Source organism: Balaenoptera borealis, assembly GCF_965194805.1.
Source record: "Balaenoptera borealis genome assembly, chromosome: 16".
In the NCBI taxonomy this organism is placed as follows: Eukaryota; Metazoa; Chordata; class Mammalia; order Artiodactyla; family Balaenopteridae; genus Balaenoptera; species Balaenoptera borealis.
Genome location: NC_138872.1, coordinates 24,772,087 through 24,792,357, shown reverse-complemented (window position 1 = coordinate 24,792,357; position 20,271 = coordinate 24,772,087). Strand labels below are relative to the sequence as shown.

At 48.6% G+C, this 20,271-nt stretch overlaps 2 protein-coding genes and 1 long non-coding RNA gene across 17 annotated transcripts in view; 1 reads left to right on the top strand and 2 right to left on the bottom strand.

The window, feature by feature from the left end:
* Nucleotides 1-1,000: 1,000 nt before the first annotated feature.
* On the bottom strand, nucleotides 1,001-4,619 carry LOC309612794. Its single transcript, XR_014235366.1, has 2 exons — nucleotides 4,440-4,619; nucleotides 1,001-1,349 (listed from the first exon to the last, which is right to left on the bottom strand). It is a non-coding gene; the product is annotated as an uncharacterized lncRNA (long non-coding RNA).
* On the top strand, nucleotides 4,153-13,090 carry TP53INP2 (tumor protein p53 inducible nuclear protein 2). Of its 3 annotated transcripts, none has more exons than XM_082358937.1 (4): nucleotides 4,153-4,480; nucleotides 8,359-8,533; nucleotides 8,965-9,253; nucleotides 9,707-13,090. In XM_082358937.1, exons 2-4 carry the CDS (start codon nucleotides 8,410-8,412, stop codon nucleotides 9,954-9,956), a joined length of 663 nt encoding a protein of 220 aa, XP_082215063.1. In that variant the 5' UTR covers nucleotides 4,153-4,480; nucleotides 8,359-8,409; the 3' UTR covers nucleotides 9,957-13,090. The 3 variants fall into 3 exon arrangements, with proteins under 3 accessions (XP_082215063.1, XP_082215065.1, XP_082215064.1); XM_082358939.1 differs by having other exon boundaries at nucleotides 4,156-4,480; nucleotides 9,085-9,253; XM_082358938.1 differs by lacking the exon at nucleotides 4,153-4,480 and adding an exon at nucleotides 4,682-4,758.
* Nucleotides 13,091-14,187: 1,097 nt separating this feature from the next.
* NCOA6 (nuclear receptor coactivator 6) overlaps nucleotides 14,188-20,271 on the bottom strand; it is a 99,295-nt gene continuing 93,211 nt past the window's right edge. For all 13 annotated transcript variants that reach the window (XR_014235359.1, XR_014235360.1, XM_082358793.1 and 10 more), the window contains one exon: nucleotides 14,188-14,758. Coding sequence is in view for 11 of the 13 variants with exons in the window: in XM_082358793.1 (XP_082214919.1) it covers nucleotides 14,715-14,758 (44 nt within the window). In the remaining 2 variants the exon portion in view is untranslated. The remainder of the gene's footprint in view (nucleotides 14,759-20,271) is intronic.

Sequence of the window (20,271 nt, the reverse complement as noted above, 5' to 3'; positions counted from 1 at the left end):
CACAACAAAGAGTAGCTCCCACTCGCCACAACTAGAGAAAGCCCGCATGGAGCAAAAAAGACCCAACGCAGCCAAAAAATAAATAAATTTATAAAAAAATAAAAAATTAAAAAAATAAAAGGATGTTTATTGTTTTTATTTCCAGCATTTCCATGTGTTATGTAGCAGGAAGTTCCAGATATTGTCAGAAAAGGAAGTCCACCTCAATACTTAGAACTGTCACTGTCTGTTTACTTGTCTATTTTCTCCATGAGCATCAAGCTCTGAGAGGGCAGAGACAGGGTCTGACTCATCTCTATGTCAAGACACCCAGCTTAAGATCCCCCCCAGAGTAGAAGTTCAGTGCATTTGTTGATACCAAACCACCGCTCAGACACTCGTATTGAAGGGGAGCTCAATTTCTCCCACTCCCAAAGTAATCTTTCCTTTGGAAAGGTCACCTGGGTGACCATCTGGCAAGTGGGGGACAGCCTGCCCCTTTTCTGTGTTCATTCCTCCCAGCACTTGGCTTATCCACTCAAGATTCTGCAGAGTAGGGCTCAGGGTCTGGATGATCCCAGTGATAACTGGGACTTTGAGCTTTGATCCAGGAGAAGGCACAGGGGTCAGTTCAAGATGAAAACCTAAGGTTCTCATGCACCGTTAGTGGAAGTTTAAATTAGTACAACATTGTGGGAGAGCAATTTGATGGCGCCTATTGAAATGTTAAGTATGTATATCTATCAATCTTGCAATTCACTTCTCTGATTCTATTCTATTCATAGAAGAGGAGTCACTGTTACATTATTTGTGGCAGCAAAAAATTGAAAGCCACCCAAATGTCCATCAATATGTGATAAACTAAATAAGCTTTCTTCTGCCATACAATGGGAAACTGTAAGATGGTTTTTGGTTTTGTTTGTAATGAGGAAGATCTGTGTATATTGACATAGGTAGAACTCCTGTGTCATGTTACTGAGTGAAATATGTGAGTCTGCAGGACAGAGTATATCATATGACATTTTTAAAATATTTATTTATTTATTTATTTTTGGCTGCATTGGGTCTTCGTTGCTGCGCGCAGGCCCCCTCTAGTTGCGGCGAGCGGGGGCTGCTCCTTGTGGTGTGCGGGCTTCTCATCGCTGTGGTTTCTCTTGTTGCGGAGCATGGCCCCTAGGCGCACAGGCTTCAGTAGTTGTGGCACGTGGACTCAGCAGTTGTGGCTTGCAGGTTCCAGAGTGCAGGCTCAGTAGTTGTGGCGCATGGGCTTAGTTGCTCTGCGGCATGTGAGATCCTCCCAGACCAGGGCTCGAACCTGTGTCCCCTGCATTAGCAGGCAGGCTCTCAACCACTGCACCACCAGGGAAGTCCTATCATTTGACATATTTATGTAGAAAAAAACAAATGAACCTACAAGCAGTATAAATTGGTACATCCTAGAGGCTATTTGGCAGTATCTATCAACCTTCTTTTTTCTTATTTTTTGGCTGTGTTGGGTCGTCATTGCTGCACGTGGGCTTTTCTCTAGTTGCGGTGAGCAGGGGCTACTGTTCATTGCGGTGCACGGGCTTCTCATTGTGGTGGCTTCTCTTGTTGCAGAGCACGGGCTCTAGGCCACAGTAGTTGTGGCACATGGGCTTAGTAGTTGTGGCGCATGGGCTTAGTTACTCCGCAGCATGTGGGCTCTTCCTGGACCAGGGCTTGAACCCATATCTCCTGCATTGGCAGGTGGATTCTTAACCCCTGCACCACCAGGGAAGTCCCCAGCTTTTAATCGCTGAGCCTTTGATTAGAGTCTACTCTATGCCAGGCCCAGCACAGGCTGAGTGATGGGAGTATATGGACTGAGATCCTGCCTTTGGGATGCCCACCATCTACTTGGGAAAACACATACACACAATTAGTCACCATGACTTACTATTTATTGAACAAATAAATAACTGTACTGCCCATCAAGGTAGCTCTGGACCCATGGGTGAGGACAGGAAAGGCTACCTAGAGGAAGAAGGGGTGAGTAGAATCTTGAAGACAGGAAAGCTCTGAATTCAGAAAGGGCTGAAGAGGGCATTCCAGGAAAGAGCTTGAGCCAAAGTGTGGTTGTGGGAGAGAGTTGAAGAGACAATGAGGAGCTTGAACTTAGCACAAGGTGTGTGTAAGTGAAGAAGGGGAATAAAGCTGGAGAGAACTGGGGCTGGATCATGGAAGGCCACAAATGCTGTATTAAGGAGCATGGTACTGTGGGAGCCACAGAAGGTTTTAGAGCAGGCAAGTGGTGTGACAAGAGAGGCATGTTAGGGATTATTTAGTTTAAGTCAGCGAGAGGTCAAGAGAGGGTATGAGGTTAGTAGGAAGCAGATGTGATGGGCAGAGACTCAGGGTTGCAAAGAATGAGGATGCTTTGGGGACACCCCTCCAAGGGCCAAAACATTGCTCTACATCCCCTACACCCCAGCCAAGCCTCTGGGTATTATTTCCAGGATCCTTCTCCTAGTTGCTAGGACTGAGGAGTCCTTCTAGGGTTTGATATTAGGCTGGGATTTTATCACCAGAGCAGAAGCTCTGGCCTAGCTCACCCCCTCCTCCTGATGGACCAGATGGACAGCTCTCAGACCCGTCCCCACCAGCCCTGCTCTACTAAGAAAGGACCCAGAACCTCTGGAGACTCTGAGGATGTGTATTTGTAGTATTTCAGGCATTTCCCAGGCCACTGGGAATGCTGGGGGCCTAGAATATGGGATTGGAAGAAACCTGAGGATGGAGAGTTTGAAAGAATATCTAAAAGGAAACTTGGGACTTCCCTGGTGGCTCAGTGGTTAAGAATCCGCCTGCCAATGCAGGGGACACGGGTTCGATCCCTGGTCCGGGAAGATCCCACATGCTGCGGAGCAACTAAGCCTGTGCGCCACAACTACTGAGCCCGTGTGCCACAACTACTGAAGCCCATGCACCTAGAGCCCGTGCTCTGCAACAAGAGAAGCCACCGCAATGAGAAGCCCTCACACCGCAACGAAGAGTAGCCCTTGCTCGCCGCAAATAGAGAAAGCCCGCGCGCAGCAACAAAGACCCAACGCAGCCAAAAAAAAAAAAAAAAAGGAAATTGAGGCCCAGAGAGGTAACATGACTTGCTTGGGGTCACACAGCAAGTTTGGGGGAAATCAGGACTGTGCCCAGGTCTCCCGGGGAAGGCTGAAGCGCTCTGGGGTTTTGATAATCTGGTGCATGTAGAGAGTGGAGAGAGTTGGAGCCAGCAACTATGGGTTCAAATCCTGGCTCTGCCATTTACTATAGCTGTGTGACCTTGGGAAGTCACTTAGGCTGTCTGAGGCTGTTTCCTCAACTGGAAAAGGAGGATAACACCCACCTTTCAGGATTGTTGTGAAGATCAAAACACATATAAAGTAGTATAGCACAGTGCCTAGCACTCAGTAAGTGTTCAATAAATGTCAGCTACTGGTCTGGCAGCGGCAATAGTTTCTGTTGAGTGTATTATTGAATATGAATCCACATACTAACAGTGAGATTTGTCTGTTTCCGTCTGTGTAAATCCGGGCTAATAACCAGTCCCTGTCCTGTCACTTTTCTGTCCAGCCCCTGCAGCAGAATGGGTTAATAAGGTGTGTAAACGTTCCAGTGCTGAGCACTCAATGGTTATTCAGCCCAGAGCAATTCCTCTCCAAGTCCTACTCCGCAAAATTTCCTGCCAGCCTAACCAACTCTTCTATACTGCCGGGTGCTCCCCTGGAACCAGAGAAAGGGATGTCCCCCACCTCTCAAGCCTGCCCGGCTGAGGAAAAATGGGGTGGGAAAGCAGCGAACGCGTACGCTGAGAAGGTGAGACAGAAAAGGGAGAGCAGGGAGAAGGCTGGTGAGGAGGAGGGAGGTGCACGAACGTGGTGTGGAGTTGAGAAAAGGGTAGAGATTGAGGGACTTGGAAATAGGATGCAGGTGAAAGGACAAGAGGGGCAGTACGAGAGGTGAGGGCGCTGAGATATGCGGGGGGAGTGCAGGAAGATGGGGATCTCTTAGGAAGGAGTGGGAACCCTCCTCTTTGAGAGGTCCGTGGGTCGCCCAGGGGTAGGGGGTCCAAGCTTCCAGCAGTCGCTTCTCCGGGCCGCCGCCCCTAGGATTGGAGTCGGGATCCCGGGGAGGGAGCCACTAACTAGCCCGCGAACCGTGGAGGAGGCGGGGAGGGGGGATCCGCAACCTGGGATTGGCCGCCGCTCCGCCGGTCGGTGACGCGAGGCGGGCGGGCCCCTTTGTGACATCACAATCAGCTGTTCGAACGTTCCAATTTGTGCCGTGAGCCCAGCAGCGGCGGCTGCACAGACTCAAAGCCCCGCGGGCGAGCGCAGCGCCCTGAGTGTCCGACACGTACCCCAGCCACCTTCCCGCCCAGCCCCCGCGATGCGGCCGCGCCTGTGATCAGCCGCCGACCCCGGGACGCCCCGCCTCACAACTACCTCAGAGCCACCTCCGCCCGCCGCTCCGCCCCAGTCCCCAGGTGAGTTACGACCGGTTTTGGCCAGGGGGCTCCCGGAGCCTGGGGACACGCCCCGCGCCCCCAGCTCCCGGGTCTTTGTCTGTCTCCGCCGGCGGCCGCCAGGGCAGCATTCCCGTCTCCGGATTGGCTGCCGCAAGCCCGGTAGACCATGACGTCTCCCGATTTGCATATGACATTGAGACGTCACCAAGGCCGGCACCGCCCCCCCACCCCCTCTCGGCTCAGGTCGCTTGTCCTCCGGTGACCCGTTTGGCGCTGGGTCGGGGCTGGGCCTATGGGTGAGTGACGCTGAAAGGCAGCGGGACCAGAGGGTCCTCCAGTTTCCTGGGCTAATCCAGGAGCTGGGGTCAAGCCTCTGATCCCCTACTTTCGTCTTGCGACTTGAGAGAGGTTCCGAAGGCGCTACTGAGTCTAGGCTGCGGGGAGGGGGTTGTCAGGAATTCAGGGGCCCCTGAAGCTTCGGATCCAGGTCATTGGGGCAGCGCCAGATGGTGGTACTACCCCCTCCCTCTGGCTCCAGGTTCTGCACCCCTGGGACTAACATCATAACTTTCTCCGAATCCCTGACATGTGTGAAGCGCCTTAGCTGACGTCATTCCCAGCCCCCAAACGAGGGGTCTTAGACCCCATTTCATGGAAGGGAAACTGAGGCCCTGAGAGGGGAAATGGCTTACTCGAGGTCATGCAGCCAGTTAGAGTCATGCCTACCTAGTGAGTAGCAGATGCATTAGCCATGGGCACATACCTAGTAGGAGCTCATTACAAGTAACAAGTTACACATCCTCCTTCCACTGAAGACTCTACCTTGGGCTAAGCACCATCCAAATTTGATAGAGCTCCTAGGTTTCCTCACTCCTGGATCTTTTTCCAGGAGGTCTCTGGAGACTGGGTCCCCTTTTGAGGCCCTGACCCTCACTCTCTTCTTTGGAGTTGCCGAGCCCAATAAAATCACTGCCTCCTAGCTGTTCTGACCACAGAAATGTGAGTCAATGCCTGCCTCAGGGTGTCTCCAATGTTGGGATGGAGTGGAGGTGAGAGTTCCCTCTGTTTGGCTCTTCTTCACCTCCCAGCCCCAGAGTTGTCAGCTAGAGAGGACTGACCTGGCCTTGTGCTGGGGACTACAAGGCTTGTGCTGCCCCTTTCTGCTCACAGAGAGGGACCAGAGAAGGAGCGGGAGAAGGAGAGCCTCTGACTTTCCAAATAGATGGGCCTATGGGCTGGACCAGCAGTCCCATCCCAGCCTAGACTTTGCTCAAGGGTGGCCTGGATGGGATAGAGGTGGCTTGGGGCTCAAGTGTTATTCCGGGCACAGCTGTTATAGTTATTAAAGGGAACGGTTCTCCCTGGAGCAGAGCTGGGAACGTAAGAACCAGGAAGCTGGCAGGGTTGGGAAAGAAAAATCCTGGGAGCCTCCCTCAGTGGTCATGAGAGGGGGCGGGCACTGGCTGGCTGCTGAGGTTGTCAGTTCTGGCTCTGTCACTGACTTTTTGTGTGACCTCAGGCAGGGAGCTTCCCCCACGCTAAGCCTCCCTTACCTCAATCTGTTTGTAATTTGAGGAGGCCCAGAGTAGACTCTGGTACACAGTGGGTGCTCTGGAAAATGCAGGATGAATCTTGGTGCCAGGAACCTCAGACCCTTTTATAGCTGAGAGAGGCAGTGACTTGATCAAAGTCTGACTCCTGTCTGACTTCCCCGTGTCCCCTGCATCATTATATTTTGGGGGATTTACTGAGGGCTTCCTGACTGTGTTCACTCTGGACTGAATGCTCAGTGACCTGGGGCTAGGCCTGCTCTGCCACCATCTAGCCGTGTGTCTTTGGATAGACTTATGTCCTCTGATCCTCAGCTTGCAAAATGGGCTGGGTGAATATCATGGCTCCTGAAACACCTATTAACTTCCTTTTCATTTTCTCGATGGAGCAGTAGGTCCTTGGAAAGAGGGTGTGCCTCAACAAGGCCCCAGTCTTCCCTTCCTTCAGGAGGGGCCACACTCTCTGGATTTTTGGTAACTGAGTCACTAACTCCCTGTGGCTACAGATGGGCTGGGATATGTGGCTTGTGCTGGGCAGGCACTAGTTGAGAGTGGCCCAACCTTTCATAATCCCTGAAGATCTACCACCAGGGAGGCCAACGCCCAGGCAGCACTTCCTTCTGGAGCCCACCGTGGATCCGCCAAATGTATGAGTACTCTCAGGGCATAGAGTTTAGGTGATTCTGTGGCAAGTGTGAAAATATACCCAGGGATTAGAGGTAGTAACAACCATAAGAAATACCCCAGGTGGGTTAGCAATAAGAGTAGAATGCCTCCAGGGAATGGAAGTGTGGACATGCCCCCAGGGAGTTTTATAGAAAGTGTGGAAACTTCCTTAGAGGAAGGTGACAAGTGGCTGAGTAGCAAAACTGTTGGCTATCTTTGGGGACATGTGGAGAGTCAAGTTCTAGGGACATCCAGGGGGCCTGGCCAGCAGCCCCTAGCCCAGGTCTAGTCCTGAGGTAGGCTTGGTGTTTATATTCCTGGAGCAGGGGGTTTCCTTCCTCATCTTCACTGAGGGAAGGACTGATTGAGGGCTTGAGTCCTGGTCAAACCCTCAGTCCTCATACTTAAGGGCTCCTGGGGTCTGATAGCTCCCTCCCTCCATCATCAGCTCTTACTGACCTGCTGTCTCTCTGGGGCCAGGCAACCTGATCTTCTTCCTCCTAGCTAGGGATGCTGCCCTTGAGCAGGAGCTTGGGAATAGGGAGTAAGAGGGGGGAGGGCCTGTGGGAATAGGATCTTCATCTGACAGACACAATTGAGGCCTATGCGATCACAGGGTGAGGATGCTAGCTGTTCTGTGGGATTTCTGCTAGCGAGCACTTTTCAAGCAACACAGGCTCAAGTAGTGGTTCTTAATCTCTGGGGTCAAGGACCGCTATTTAGGAAATCATGATGAAAACCAAGGTCCTTCTTTTCAGAAAAATACACATGGACCATGGCCCCAGGCCACTAAGTTAAAAATGCCTAATCCAGACAGATACCCAGCAAAGGCAATGGAGTATAGTGATCTGGAATCTGCGTGGGTTAAAATCCTCTGTGTCTTACTAGCTTTGAGATTTTGGGCAAATTATCTTACATCTCTGAGCCTCAATTTCTTCACCTATAAAAAAGGGATAATAATTATACCCACTTCCTAGAGTTATCATGGGGATTACTTGAGGTAATATAGGTAAAGTACTTAGTATAGTACTTGGCACATGAATGTTAGCTATATGATGATGATGATGATGACGATGATGATGGTGATGATAAATAATCACAATACTGGGTGATTTCTTCCTTGCTTGGAGAACTGTTTTTACCCTTCAAGGTCCAGGTTGGATGTCCAATCCTCTGGGGAACCTTCCCTGACAGAGTCTGGTCATATATAGCACTCCTAGAGCATGCAACAATATTAATAATTATTAATAATAAACTAGTTGATTAGTTTATTGAATGCTTACTCTGTACCCAGGTGCTGTTCTGAGCACTTTGTGTTTAGCTCATTTAATTCTTATGAGAGCCCAGAGAGGATACTATTATTAGCTCATTTAATTCCTATAAGGGCTGAGAGGAGGATACTATTATCCTTGCCATTTGACAGATGAGAAAACTAAAGCACAGGTAAGTTAAATAACTTCTAAGGTCATACAGAAAACAAAAGCTTGAAGGCAGGCTGACTTACCAGAAAGGGAACACACACACACACACACACACACACACACACACACACACACACGACAAAGCTTTCCCACGCATCCCTGTTGTACCCTTATCACTGTTCTGGGGGCTGGGGGAGGTATCCCCAGCCACAATGGGGAGACCAGTCTGTGGTGCCTCTGACTCCTCTCTACCTCCCAGGTTTCTGCACTGCCATAGGGCACCCCCCTGAGGCCTCTTCACTCCCCCACCATGCTCCAGCGCCTCACCAGCCTCTTCTTCAGCTCCCCGGCGCCCCCCGAGGACCCCGACTGCCCTCGAGCCTTCGTCTCTGAGGAGGATGAAGTGGATGGCTGGCTCATCATTGACCTGCCGGGTGAGGCCCGAGTCTGGGGCCAGGACTGACTCCTGGGCCTGTGAAGTCGTCATTAGGGCAAGTGGCCGAGCAGTTGAGCAGGGAGCTGCTAAGGGGTTGGGGAGTTCCCCCAGGCCTACTGGGCAAATTGGGGCTGAGGCAGTAATATTGGAGATGGAGGGTAACAGGGCCCCATCCCATGCAAGCTGGGGCCATCTCCTGGCGGTACAGTGTTGGAGTCCACACCTCACGCGCCCTAGGGCAGCAGGTCGAGACTGTGGATGCCCAGTGGGTATGGCGGGCGGGGCTGCGTGTCTGACTAACGATGCCCTTTCTCTCCCTGCCCCATTGTGTCCGGTGTGTGTGTGTGTGTGTGTGTGTGTGCGCGCGTGTGTGTGTCCCTCCTTGCTGCGCCCCCTCTTCCGCATGGCTCCCCCTCCCGCGCCGCGTAGACAGCTTCACAGCTCCACCCAGCCCCGGGGTCGCCCCGGCCCCTGCGGGCCGCCCTCCGCCCGCACCCTCCTTGATGGATGAGAGCTGGTTTGTTACCCCTCCGGCCTGTTTTACTGCAGAAGGGCCTGGGCCCGGGCCTGCCCGTCTCCAGAGCAGCCCCCTGGAGGACCTCCTCATCGAGCACCCCAGCATGTCCGTTTACGTGACCGGCAGCACCATAGTGCTGGAGCCTGGACCTCCTTCCCCGCACCCCGACACCGCCCTGCCAGACGGAGACCTTAGCGACGGGTGAGCCGGCCGGGGGCGGAGCCTGGAGGCCTAGAGAAGCTTGTCTTGGAGGCTAGGGTCCCCGCTGCAGGAGCGAGCCCAGGAGATCCCCTGGCAGTGCCGGGGCGGGGCCTTTAGAGGTGGGTCTTCGAGGCAAAGGGCGGGGCCCATGGGCCGGAATGAAGCTAGGCTTGAAGGTAAAGGGGCGGGGCTTTGAGATAGGGAGAGGCGTGGCTTCGTGGCTAGGGCGGGGCTTGAGAGAGAGAGAGCTTAGAGGCTTGGGAGCGCTGAGGCAGTAGGCATCTCCAGGTTGGCTTGGAGGAAGGGCTGGTACCCACAAGAAGGGCATTTTGCGCCCCCCTAGGAGCAGGGACCAAATCGTGTGAGGGTGCGGGGACAGGGTGGGAAGTGCCAGCGCTCTCCTCCGTCCCCCACGACTTGTCTAGCCCTGACTGCCTCGCTCTGTCCCCGCAGGGAGTTGGCGCCTGCTCGCCGTGAACCCCGGGCCCTGCACCACGCCGCCCCTCTGCCGGCGCGGGCCGCACTGCTGGAGAAGGCGGGCCAGGCGCGGCGCCTGCAGCGGGCCCGGCAGCGGGCCGAGCGCCACGCTCTGAGCGCCAAGGTGGTGCAACGGCAGAACCGCGCCCGCGAGAGCCGTCCGCGCCGGCCCAAGCACCAGGGCAGCTTTGTCTACCAGCCGTGCCAGCGCCAGTTCAACTACTGAGCTTCCGCCGGCCGTGCCGCAAACCCCTCGCTGACTCCCGACCCTTATCCAGCCCCTCCGCCGCAGCCAGTGTGCTGCTCGAGGGGCGCCTGCAGCCCACTAAGGGCTGGACGCCACAACCTCCCTTCTTCTTAAGTGTGTGAGGTGGGGGTGATAGCCTCTCTCTCTCTCTCCCACTCCTCCTATTTCCCTATCTCTGATCCTCTAATCCGCCTCTGAACCCCCCCTCCCCGCTTCACCCTCCCACCTTCTGGCCCCTTCTGGCATCTATCTAATCCTCCATCTCCCCCACCGCCGACACTCCGTCGGTTCCCATCCTGATCTTTGCCCTGACATTCTCCATCCCTGCCCTCCGGTCCTCTACTTCTGGCCCACTCCTATTTCTGAGAGTGTCTTCTTCCAGTTTCATATCTGGCTCATTCCCTACCTTCAGCTCCCACTTTATAAGCCTCAGTCAATCTAATGTTTGGCACTGCATTCACTCCTGCTCCCTTATTACTCATTCCCAGTAATTCTCCCACTGAGACTAAAGGGTTCTGCCTTTAGTCTTCCCCTTCCCTCTCCTCTGGGGGCTGGGCTCCTTGGAGTTGCTTAGGCATGGAAAGGTAAGGTATGTGGGAAAGGACTGTGAGATGTGAGTTAAAGGGAGAAGGTGGAGGGAATCGAGGAAAAGAGGAAACCTACTGGAAATGTAGACAGGACAGACAGGTTGAGATGCTGTAGGGAGCAGGGCACAATGGGGGCTGGCACGGTGCTTACTCAGAGAGGCCAAGCCCTGCTCTCAAGCTGGAGCGTGGAGTCTACTCCCACATCCCTTTTCTATAATGCCACCGCCCAAATCTCTTCCTGAAATCAACCCCTCTGCAGGTCCCTGTATCTGAAAGGCTTAGTTAGTACCTTGCTGCCCTACCCACATCAACCCAGCAGTAAAGGCTGGGCAAGGCCCTGCCATCCTAGACATCTGTTCACATGCCCAAGGTGCTAGAACTAGCTTAGGAGAGATGCAGGCCAGAGGGATTCTAGGCAGGGGAAGGACACCCCCCAGAATAAGAATGCAGAATGATGATGTTGGGGAGGACAAGCTGTGGGGTGAAGCCATCCCAGGAATGACAGCCAGCCTTCATCTTGCCTCTGGCCTTGTATTTCACACTCTGCCAGGATGGCTAATAAACACTCCTGAGTAGGAGGCCAGGAGCCCCACTGCCACAATCCCCAAATAGTCCCTGTCCAGGTTCAGGGCCTTTAGGGGAGCCTCTCTTCATTTTCTTTCCCAGGGCTCTCTTCCTTTCTAGGCTGCTGGGGGGAAGCGGGTACCCTATGGTTCCCCTTCCCTTCTCCTCCAGTAAGTACCTAGAAGAGGGAACCTGAATATCTGGGTGAGACAAAGGGGACAGGGGCAGCCAGCTTTCCCCTTCTCACGGTGGGATTGACTTTTGGGCTCAGACACCAGCAACAGCCTCTTGGGATGCCCTGAGTTGCTTCCCTTTTCCTCTTTCTGTCCTTTTCTAGTGTGTGCTCTTTCTTCCTTGAAACCTTTAAGATTTCCTATTACATACTAACATAGGTCTTTCCCTTCAATTCTAGGTTTCTAGGCCTCACAGCCAAGCTGAGGCTTACAGAAAACTCTGCAACCCCATGCGGGCAAAGGCAGCTGCCCTCCCTGACCCTATAACCCTAGGCCTCCAGTGGGGTATATGGATAAGGGAGGGGGTAGCCCCATGGATGCTGGGATAGGGACAGAGAAAGCCCTGTTGGGGTCTCCTATCCAAGGGAATAAGCCAAATTTACAGTAAGAGCAGATCAAAGTCCCCATGCTGGTCCACTAGGGCCCCAGTAGTTGACAACCTTGCTCCTCTCTCCAAGGTTCTCCTTCAGTTACGACCTAGTCCGTTTTATTCTTCCAGCTACTCCTTGGTTACTTCACAGCCAGCTTAGGGTCTTCAGCACTTCCAAGAGCTGAAACTCCCTCCAACTCTTCTTGCCTACTCCTTCGCTGCCAGCTGGAGCCTAGGCTCAGTTCTGGGCAGTGCTCACGATCCTTCTGTGGGGGAAAAGTGAGTTATAGGGCATTTGGCCCAAATTTCAAAAGGCCCCTACCTTACCCGTATTTCTGGAGGCTCCTGTAGTTCTAGAACCCTCCAATATCGTCACCTGGCTGGTTGCAAGGCTCATGTTTTTGTACTTTCCTATAGATTCTGTAGCATTTGAGTGTGGCAATATTTTAATTGTGTATAGATTTCTAAGAGCCAACACTAGTTTGGTCTCCTGCTAGTCTGACTCCTGAAGCATCAGACCTCGTCATACTGTATTGACTGTGTATGTGCCTTTCACCTTGAGCATGCTTCAGGATTTTTTTTTTAAACCACAGAACTTGAATACATGAGGGAACCAGAATTCACAAAGTCCTATGCAACCTTAGACAGGAGGAGGTTAGAGAGTCTGTCTTTACTGATGTTTCAGAGACCCTGGTGAAGTTTGTTCCAGACTGCGTTACTTAATGTCAAGACTACCAGCGCTTTGCCAAAACTGAGTATGTGAGAGCGACCCCTGTTTCTAGAGTGAGTCCCAATTATATCAAAGGACAACTTCCAGTAATTCTCCAATACAACTCTCTTCAAACTGGGTGTCATTTCCAGCCTTTGCCAGTCTGGCCCCATCAGGGTACCATCTGTGTATGAATGCAGTTTGCTGCTGTTTTGGAGTATGCTTGCTCCCTGGCCCCCACCTGGAACCTTGAGTTTGCTCTGACCCATAATGTTAGGTGCGTTGAGGACCCCACCAGAGCTCCTGGATGACTCCTCAGATCCATGTGGCTTTATGTGAGGGGACTGAAGGCAGACATAACATGGCCCCTTATATCTTCCCTCTTGCCCTGCTGCCTAGTTCCAAATGGAACCAGTAAGATGAGTGCGTCCCTCTTGGGTGTTTTGTGTTGAGACTGGCTGAAAGGAGGAGACTCTGGTTGACCATGTAATGACATGTTGACAGACTCAAGGACACAACCACCTCAGCCTGGTCATGTGGCATGCCTGTGTATGTGTGTAACAGGATTCTGATTGTTAGATTGTAATGTTATTCCTCTATGGGAGAAAAAGTTAATATAAAGAAAAACAAATAAAAATCTATTTAAAGCACATTATGCTTTCTTCCTGAGTATAGCTAAAGTAGGAGAAGCACTTTGCAATCTCAAACACAGTATTGGCTTAGGGTGTTATTGTTAGGCTGGCTTTGGTTCTGGTTGTGTGTGTGTCATACAGGGAAGGAAGAGGGTAGATAAGCTTGCTTGTAACAGAGCCAGACAATGTGGGGTGACTCAGAAATAACTACTTCTAGAGAATCCTTATAATGCAAGACATTTAAAAAAAAGGAAAATAAGAGCATGAGAATCACCAATTCATCCTTTTGGTCTCAGGCACTGGGTTATGGAGCCCCTGCAGGGGAAGGGATGGAGTATATGTCTAGCTGTAGGAGACACAGCAGAAGGCTGGGGCCCAGACCAAGATAAAGACAGGACCAAGCACTGAAGTCCCCTGAATGTTGGGGGTAGGGTAGGGGCAGAAGCAGCTGGTTTGGAGACCACAATTTTTAAGGTAAGAACAGAGCCAAGAAAGGGAAAAACCTAGGCACACTGATGAGTCACCCCAGGCCTGATGCAGATGAGAAACAGGGCAGCTAAAGAGTGGAACATAGTGGATATCTCTGAAGTACATAATGCAAAATGACAACTTTTATTTGGGAGCTGCCATTTAACCACGGACATGGACTGAAGTTAGAAACCTGACCTAAACTGGGCTATATTCTTGATGCTGTTACAAAAAATCTTGCTGGTCAGTCTGGGCTTATCTCTTGAATGGAGGAGGTGTAAACATAGTTGTTTTGGAGCAATCCATCATGTGCATGGAGAAGCAGATGAATGAGGTAGAGAAGAGTGCCATCTGGTTTGCTGATGGCTTCCTGTCTCCAGAAAATCTTGGGTGCCCTTTGATCCTCTCTACAAAAGAAATCTGATCAATATCAAAGCGGCTGGTACAGTGCTGAAAAGAGCTAGTTTCTTCAAAGCCAAGAATGAGTTGAGTGAATAAGTATGTACATTTTCCACAACTTGCCAGGTGGGCATCTCAATGTAATGAGGACAGGATGGGATTCTAATTCACAAAGAAGTCTGTTCCTATTCATTTATGGTCCAAAGAAAGAGCTTGCTTACCCAATAATCCCTTACCAATAACATACGTTTATGTTCTAGGACAAAGACATTTATTTAACACATTCAGTATTTCACATTGTACAAACCCTTAGATTCTCTTTATTCACTGGTCCATTTCTACAACAAATACATCCAAAACACTATATAATAAAATTATTTACAACATTTCCAAATGAGAAGATTCCTTTTGCCCCACTACTGCTATTCACACACAGTACTTCCACAGCACAATACATCATTAGAAGATCTAAAAATGCTCACCCTGTACTCTAGGCTGCTTAGGAAATGTGAAAACTATTAACATAATCACATTAGCTCCTCTCAATACATGGCAACATTTTAGAAACCTTGAACTTCATCTTGCAACACCAAAAGGGTTCAACAACTCTGCTTTCCCCATTGCACTTTATGAAACAGGTTGCAGGGACCAGGAAAAGGACCACATTATTAAAATAACTAACTGTACAGAAATGGATTTTAAAAAGTCACAGCTCAAAATCGCTTTTTGTAAAATTCACACACATTTACAAATATCAAGTCGTCATCCAGCTTGTTTACTTGGATTTTCTTCGCTTGGATTGCACCGCACTGGTTATGTCTGTGGGGAAAAAGGAAGGATATATTCAGCTGAGGCAATTCTTTATAGCAGTGCCTTTTAGGCAGTCCACAGGAACCAGGGCTGACCTAGGTGGAGCCCTACTGGACCCTGAATCAGTCTAAGGTCCTCAAAAGGGGCACTCAGTGTGAAGAGGGTCTCAGACTTCTCGGCCCTGTAAACTAGGGCCTGGTGATTGGGGAAATGTTATACAGGTAGTGGAAGGTGAAGCAAACATACATGGAAAAGGAGCCAGGATGGGGAGAGCTGCTTTAGCTGGGCAATTAACCCCACAATCTCCATCACCTGTTTCCATCACCCAATGAAATGATGGATAGACTGACAGTGCTTTTGGTGAGAAATCAATGAGTGATGTTCCAAGCAAGTGAGTGAATTGTGCCACAAAAAAAAAACCAGCCTCTGGATCCCTTCTGGAGCCAAGCCATTGTTCTGCAGTGAGGCACTCTTTTTGCCATGCCATAGTCAAAGTCTCTAAATAACATGACTATGACCGTTGGTCAGCAAGTGTCTGCCATGGCCTAGCCAGGTATTATCAAGGCTGTGGATACACCTGTGTATGTACGGAAGGCATGGAAGCAATTCAGAGCAAGCCACAGCCTGCTCTGAGCCCAGGTGAGCCTGAAGCCTTCATGGAAGAGGTGGGAACTCAGTGGTTTATATCAGTGACAGGGTGACAGTAACATAAAAGGGAAGGAGTGTGTTTAAATTCTTTTAATTCCTCTTGTTTTATTCATGTCTTCAACCAACCAACTTAATCTTATCCCATATTTAAACTCAAACTCAAAATATAAACCCTCTCAAAAACTTTTTCAACACTAAAGTCTTCTACAGCAAAGTACAATGAATAGCCTGAAGCTCCCCAACTATAAACATTTCTTTAAAATCTCATATTGATCTTAAAAATTCACCCTCATTCTTCATGCTGCTCCGTAATAGATATTTTGGATTTAAAATGAAAAAAAATGTTTTAGAATTACTTCCCATCAAGGACAAAAAAATGTTTTCTATTTAATCCATTAATGTGTAAGATGAATCCAACTTATCCGTTTCTAGAAACTAGGCTGAACTCTCTGATGCTGCATGTTAGGTTCAGTATTCAAGCAATTTTTCTTTTCTCTTTTGTATTGTATCATATTTTGAGAACCCAGACTCAAAATGTAGAGCAAAAAGCAAAAATTTTACTACTCTGTTAGCTAAGTAACTGCTAAGAAGTGAAACCTAGATGACTTTCCAAGAGGTGGCCTGTACAGTGTTTTTAGGCTTCTACTGGTGGAAATTTCAATATATACGTCTTACTGGGAGATTATGATGCTTGTGCCAGGTGGTAGAATCAGTTTCTCTGATTTACTCATTAGTCTTTTGCTAATCAGAGGACAGTAAATCTGACAGGATGTTGACAATGGTGTTATTTTAATTCCATGTAAATAAACAGAGTCTCACGTAGCGCACAGCTCCCCATAATCAACCCTTTATGTCTAACTCTCAAGCTTCATTTTCACTGTAGCAAATTTGTCATTTGCAGTAAAAACATACAGGGTTTTGTCTTGACTGAGTGTTCATCCTTAGAAAAATGTCTGTTAATTAGGTCAACTTTGGGAGCTTCTCCTTTGTTGTGATATGAACGATCAAATGGTGTGTCTGAGAAACACACGTGTGGCTGGGAAAAGTGGTTAGGAGTGGGGGAATAAACAACCTCAGGCTCCCCCCTCCATTCCTTCCTTGCTTGTTCCCATCTGTCACTGCTCTAAATCACCCAATCATCTGGCAGGCTGCCTCTGCTTCTGAGGATGAATCAATGAGTGAGGCCATGAGTAAACAAGTGATCTGTGCTAGAAACTGGAAAAAAAAAAGCCTTTTAGACACTAGGGTGAGCCGTGGCAGTGGTGGTGTAGGTTGGTGTAGTGGTGGTGTAGTGGTGGTGTAGTGTGGAGCTTTACCTTCTAAGGAATTTTTTAAATTGACCTTGACCTTGCTCACTTCATTACACTTTTTACTGTTCTCCTTCTAGGCAAGATTTCTACTTAATTGTAAAAAAATTCTGGAAATTTCCTTTCAAAATTTGTATGGCTGGTTTCTAAATGATGCTACAAGAGTGCAGTTTCAGGTAGTTACTGTTTAGGGTTTTGCCTCATTCACTTGTACTGTAACGATGTATATAATTTGGTTGGTATTTCACTATTTAATTTTTAAGAAGCCTATTTTACTAGTGTTTTATATGAAAAAAAAATACTGCAGAAGTTAAACCTGTGTTGTATTTTTTCTGAGATGTTTTAAGGTAACAGACTACTGAGATACTTTTTGCTCAGTTTTTATATGTCTGTTAATTAGGCATAATTAATGTAATACATCTAATTATGTAATCTAATTATGATGTAATACATCTAATTATGATGTAATTATAATTACATCATAATTAGATGTATCTAATTATGCTTATTCTACAATAATAACACTTACGTTTTAAGTATATTTGTATACTCTGTGTTTTTGTAGGTTGTTGCTTCTCAAGTCACTAGCTGTGGATAGGATAGAGCTATCACCCCACTTTGCTGTCAGAGGCATCTTAGGGCACCCCAGGGACACCCACAGCTGCTGCTGCTTACCGGCTGCTCTGAACTTCCCTCTTATTAGCATATTTTCCCAGGTTTCAAACTTGTACATTGAACTTCATGTTTTTAACTACTGATCCTTTCTCCCAGTTGAAAATATAACATAAAACTACTATAAACAGAAGACTAAAGAATATCAAGGGAAACTAGAAAAATCATTTCTGTGTTAATGGGGAACTCAACATATCAGGAAGCAGAACTACTCATTTGCCTATTTATAAAAAACACATCTGATCAAGTGCAATTTTAAAAAGAAGTTCACTGATTTGTGGGAGCCAATTTTTGTGTCTGTAATTAAAAGTGGCAGGGCAGTGGGGGTCAGTGGGGGGAACCAAACCAACCAAAAACAAAACAACAGATTAGAGAGTGACCTATCAAGCAAGTGGGCCTCCCTGGACTTGCCCAGAAATCTTCCATCCCACCTGCTCCAATCTGGTAGTCTAACTAGGCCTTGGCTAGCATGACATAAGCAAACTCTGTTCTCAGAGCAGAAGAATGATTAATGTTACTGGTTCTCAACAATACAATCTCATTATAAACTGCTCAGAATATTTCTCAGCTTTCTCATGAAAAACGCAGACTGTTTTCTGATTTTGTTTGTGCATATATGACCAAAATCTTATATGAGTACGAAAAGGCAAAACCCTCTTTTCCCTTCAAAACTTTAAGTACTGATGCTGCAGGAAGATGTTCCAGGTACCCAGCACTATATATGTCTACAAGTTTGAGACACATACATTTCATTTATTTATCTATTTATTTATTTATTTATTGGCTGCATTGGGTCTTTGTTGCTGCAAGTGGGCTTTCTCTAGTTGTGGTGCGCGGGCTTCTCATTGTGGTGGCTTCTCTTGTTGCAGAGCACGGGCTCTGGCACGTGGGTTTCAGTAGTTGCGGCACGTGGGCTCAGTAGTTGTGGCACGTGGGCTCAGTAGTTGCGGCGCATGGGCTCTAGGGCACGTAGGCTTCAGTAGTTGTGGCTTGCAGGCTCTAGAGCGCAGGCTCAGTAGTTGTGGTGTGTGGGCTTAGTTGCTCTGCAGTATGTGGGATCTTCCCGGAGCAGGGATCAAACCCGTGTCCCCTGCATTGGCAGGCATATTCTTAACCACTGCACCACCAGGGAAGTCCTGAGACACATAAATTTTAGAAGCCAGCTTGATGTTTTATGACACTCCCTTTAATTTGGATCCAAAAGCTCTAACACTTAAAAATCAAGAGCTACAGCATTCATTTCTGATTTAAAAAGTAACTTACCCTAGAACAGTTAAAGACTGATAGACTCAGGGCTTGAGGCTGATGTGGAGATCTAGATATGACTGTGATTCCTGGGGTCTGGCCAGAACCCTGACATCCTCTAGGAAACACTTACCCAGAATCCCTCCATGTAATATCACAAAGCCTGCGAGTCATTATGGCCTCTTCTAAGCCAGCTGCTAAGTCTCAAAGCATGGATGGGGCAGGCATTCCAACATGACTACCATCACCTTGGGACAATGTCCAGTTTAAGTGTACAGGCCTATACACCCCACCCCCCTTCTAAAACAGGTTCCAGCTTTCCATCTTTTCTTGGCTGGCACTTATCTACAGAGTGGCTCTAATTTGGGCATCTCTTAACTGTCCCAGCTGCTAGATTAATTCTTTCTGGTGCACTGTAAATGACACCTTTAGTATCCTGAGGCTCTGGGCTCAAGTCAGATTCCCCAAAAGCTGGTGTATGACATCTCTAAAGGTCAGCACTTTTTCCCCTGCTTTAAAGATAACTACATACCATATTCTAAAGCCTAGAACACCCTGATCCTTTAGGAAAAAGAATACATAGAATTGAGGGGAAGCAGATTTTCTCATAGAACTCCAGGAATCTTCCATTTTATGCTTCCTTCCAAACAGGTTTTTGCCTAGGAGATGATTCCCAGGGAGGGAGAAGAAAGTTGTTGGTTCCACTTCTACATCCAAAGTGGGGATACCTAAAGAGGACCCTGGCTATGGTGTACATGGTATGTATGGAGAAGAAAGAAGGCCCCTCCCATCCTCTCCCCTCTCTGGCACGCTGAGGTAAGGTGACTTCTACATCTCTTCTTTACCTGTGCGTGATCTGCAGACCTGTGGCCTCCTCCCAGGAGCTCTTGTGAGGCATTATGAAATTCCTACCCAGAAACATGACCTATCAACAACAGCTGAGTTCTCAGCTCAGTGTCTGGTGTTGGTGCACCACAACCTGCCCTGGTCTTCAGGCTGGTATCCTAATGGTACGTGACTGTTTCGTAGCAGCCCTGCTGATATCAGGCACTTGGCCAGGATGCCAGCTCTTGCCTAACCTAAGCTACTCAAGCTCAGCACATTTCCTGAGAGGATGATACCCTCCCTCAGATCTGGGCCTTTGCACATGCTATACCTTTTGCCTGGATAATGCTTCCTCATTCTTCAGGTCTCAGCTTAAACATCATTTTCTCCAGAAAGCCTTCACTGACTTGACAGGGGAACAAAGCATCACGGCTATTGGGTTGGCCAAAAAGTTCCTTCGGTTTTTAAGTAAAAATAAAAGACACATTTTTCATTTTCACGAAGAACTTTATTGAACAACGTATTCACCGTTTTGTTCCACTAACTTCTGCCATTTTTCAGGCAACTTCATAATTCCATCTTCTCAAAACTTTTTATCTTTTTGAGCAAAGAACTGTTGTTCCAGGTGCCTTTTACAGTATTCCAGGGAATTGAAATTTTTTTCCATTAAGAGAATTTTGTAAAGACAGAAATAAATGGAAATCCAAAGGTGCAATGTCTGGTGAATATGGCGGATGAATCAGAACTTCCCAGCCAAGCTGTAACAGTTTTTGCCTGGTCGTCAAAGAAACATGAGGTCTTGCGTTATCCTGATGGAAGACTATG

Coding starts and splice junctions, on each gene's coding strand:
- TP53INP2 (XM_082358937.1), top strand. CDS start 8,410: ATGCTCCAGCGCCTCACCAGCCTCTTCTTCAGCTCCCCGGCGCCCCCC. Junction 8,534..8,964: donor GCTCATCATTGACCTGCCGG/GTGAGGCCCGAG, acceptor CGCGCCGCGTAG/ACAGCTTCACAGCTCCACCC. Junction 9,254..9,706: donor GACGGAGACCTTAGCGACGG/GTGAGCCGGCCG, acceptor CTGTCCCCGCAG/GGAGTTGGCGCCTGCTCGCC.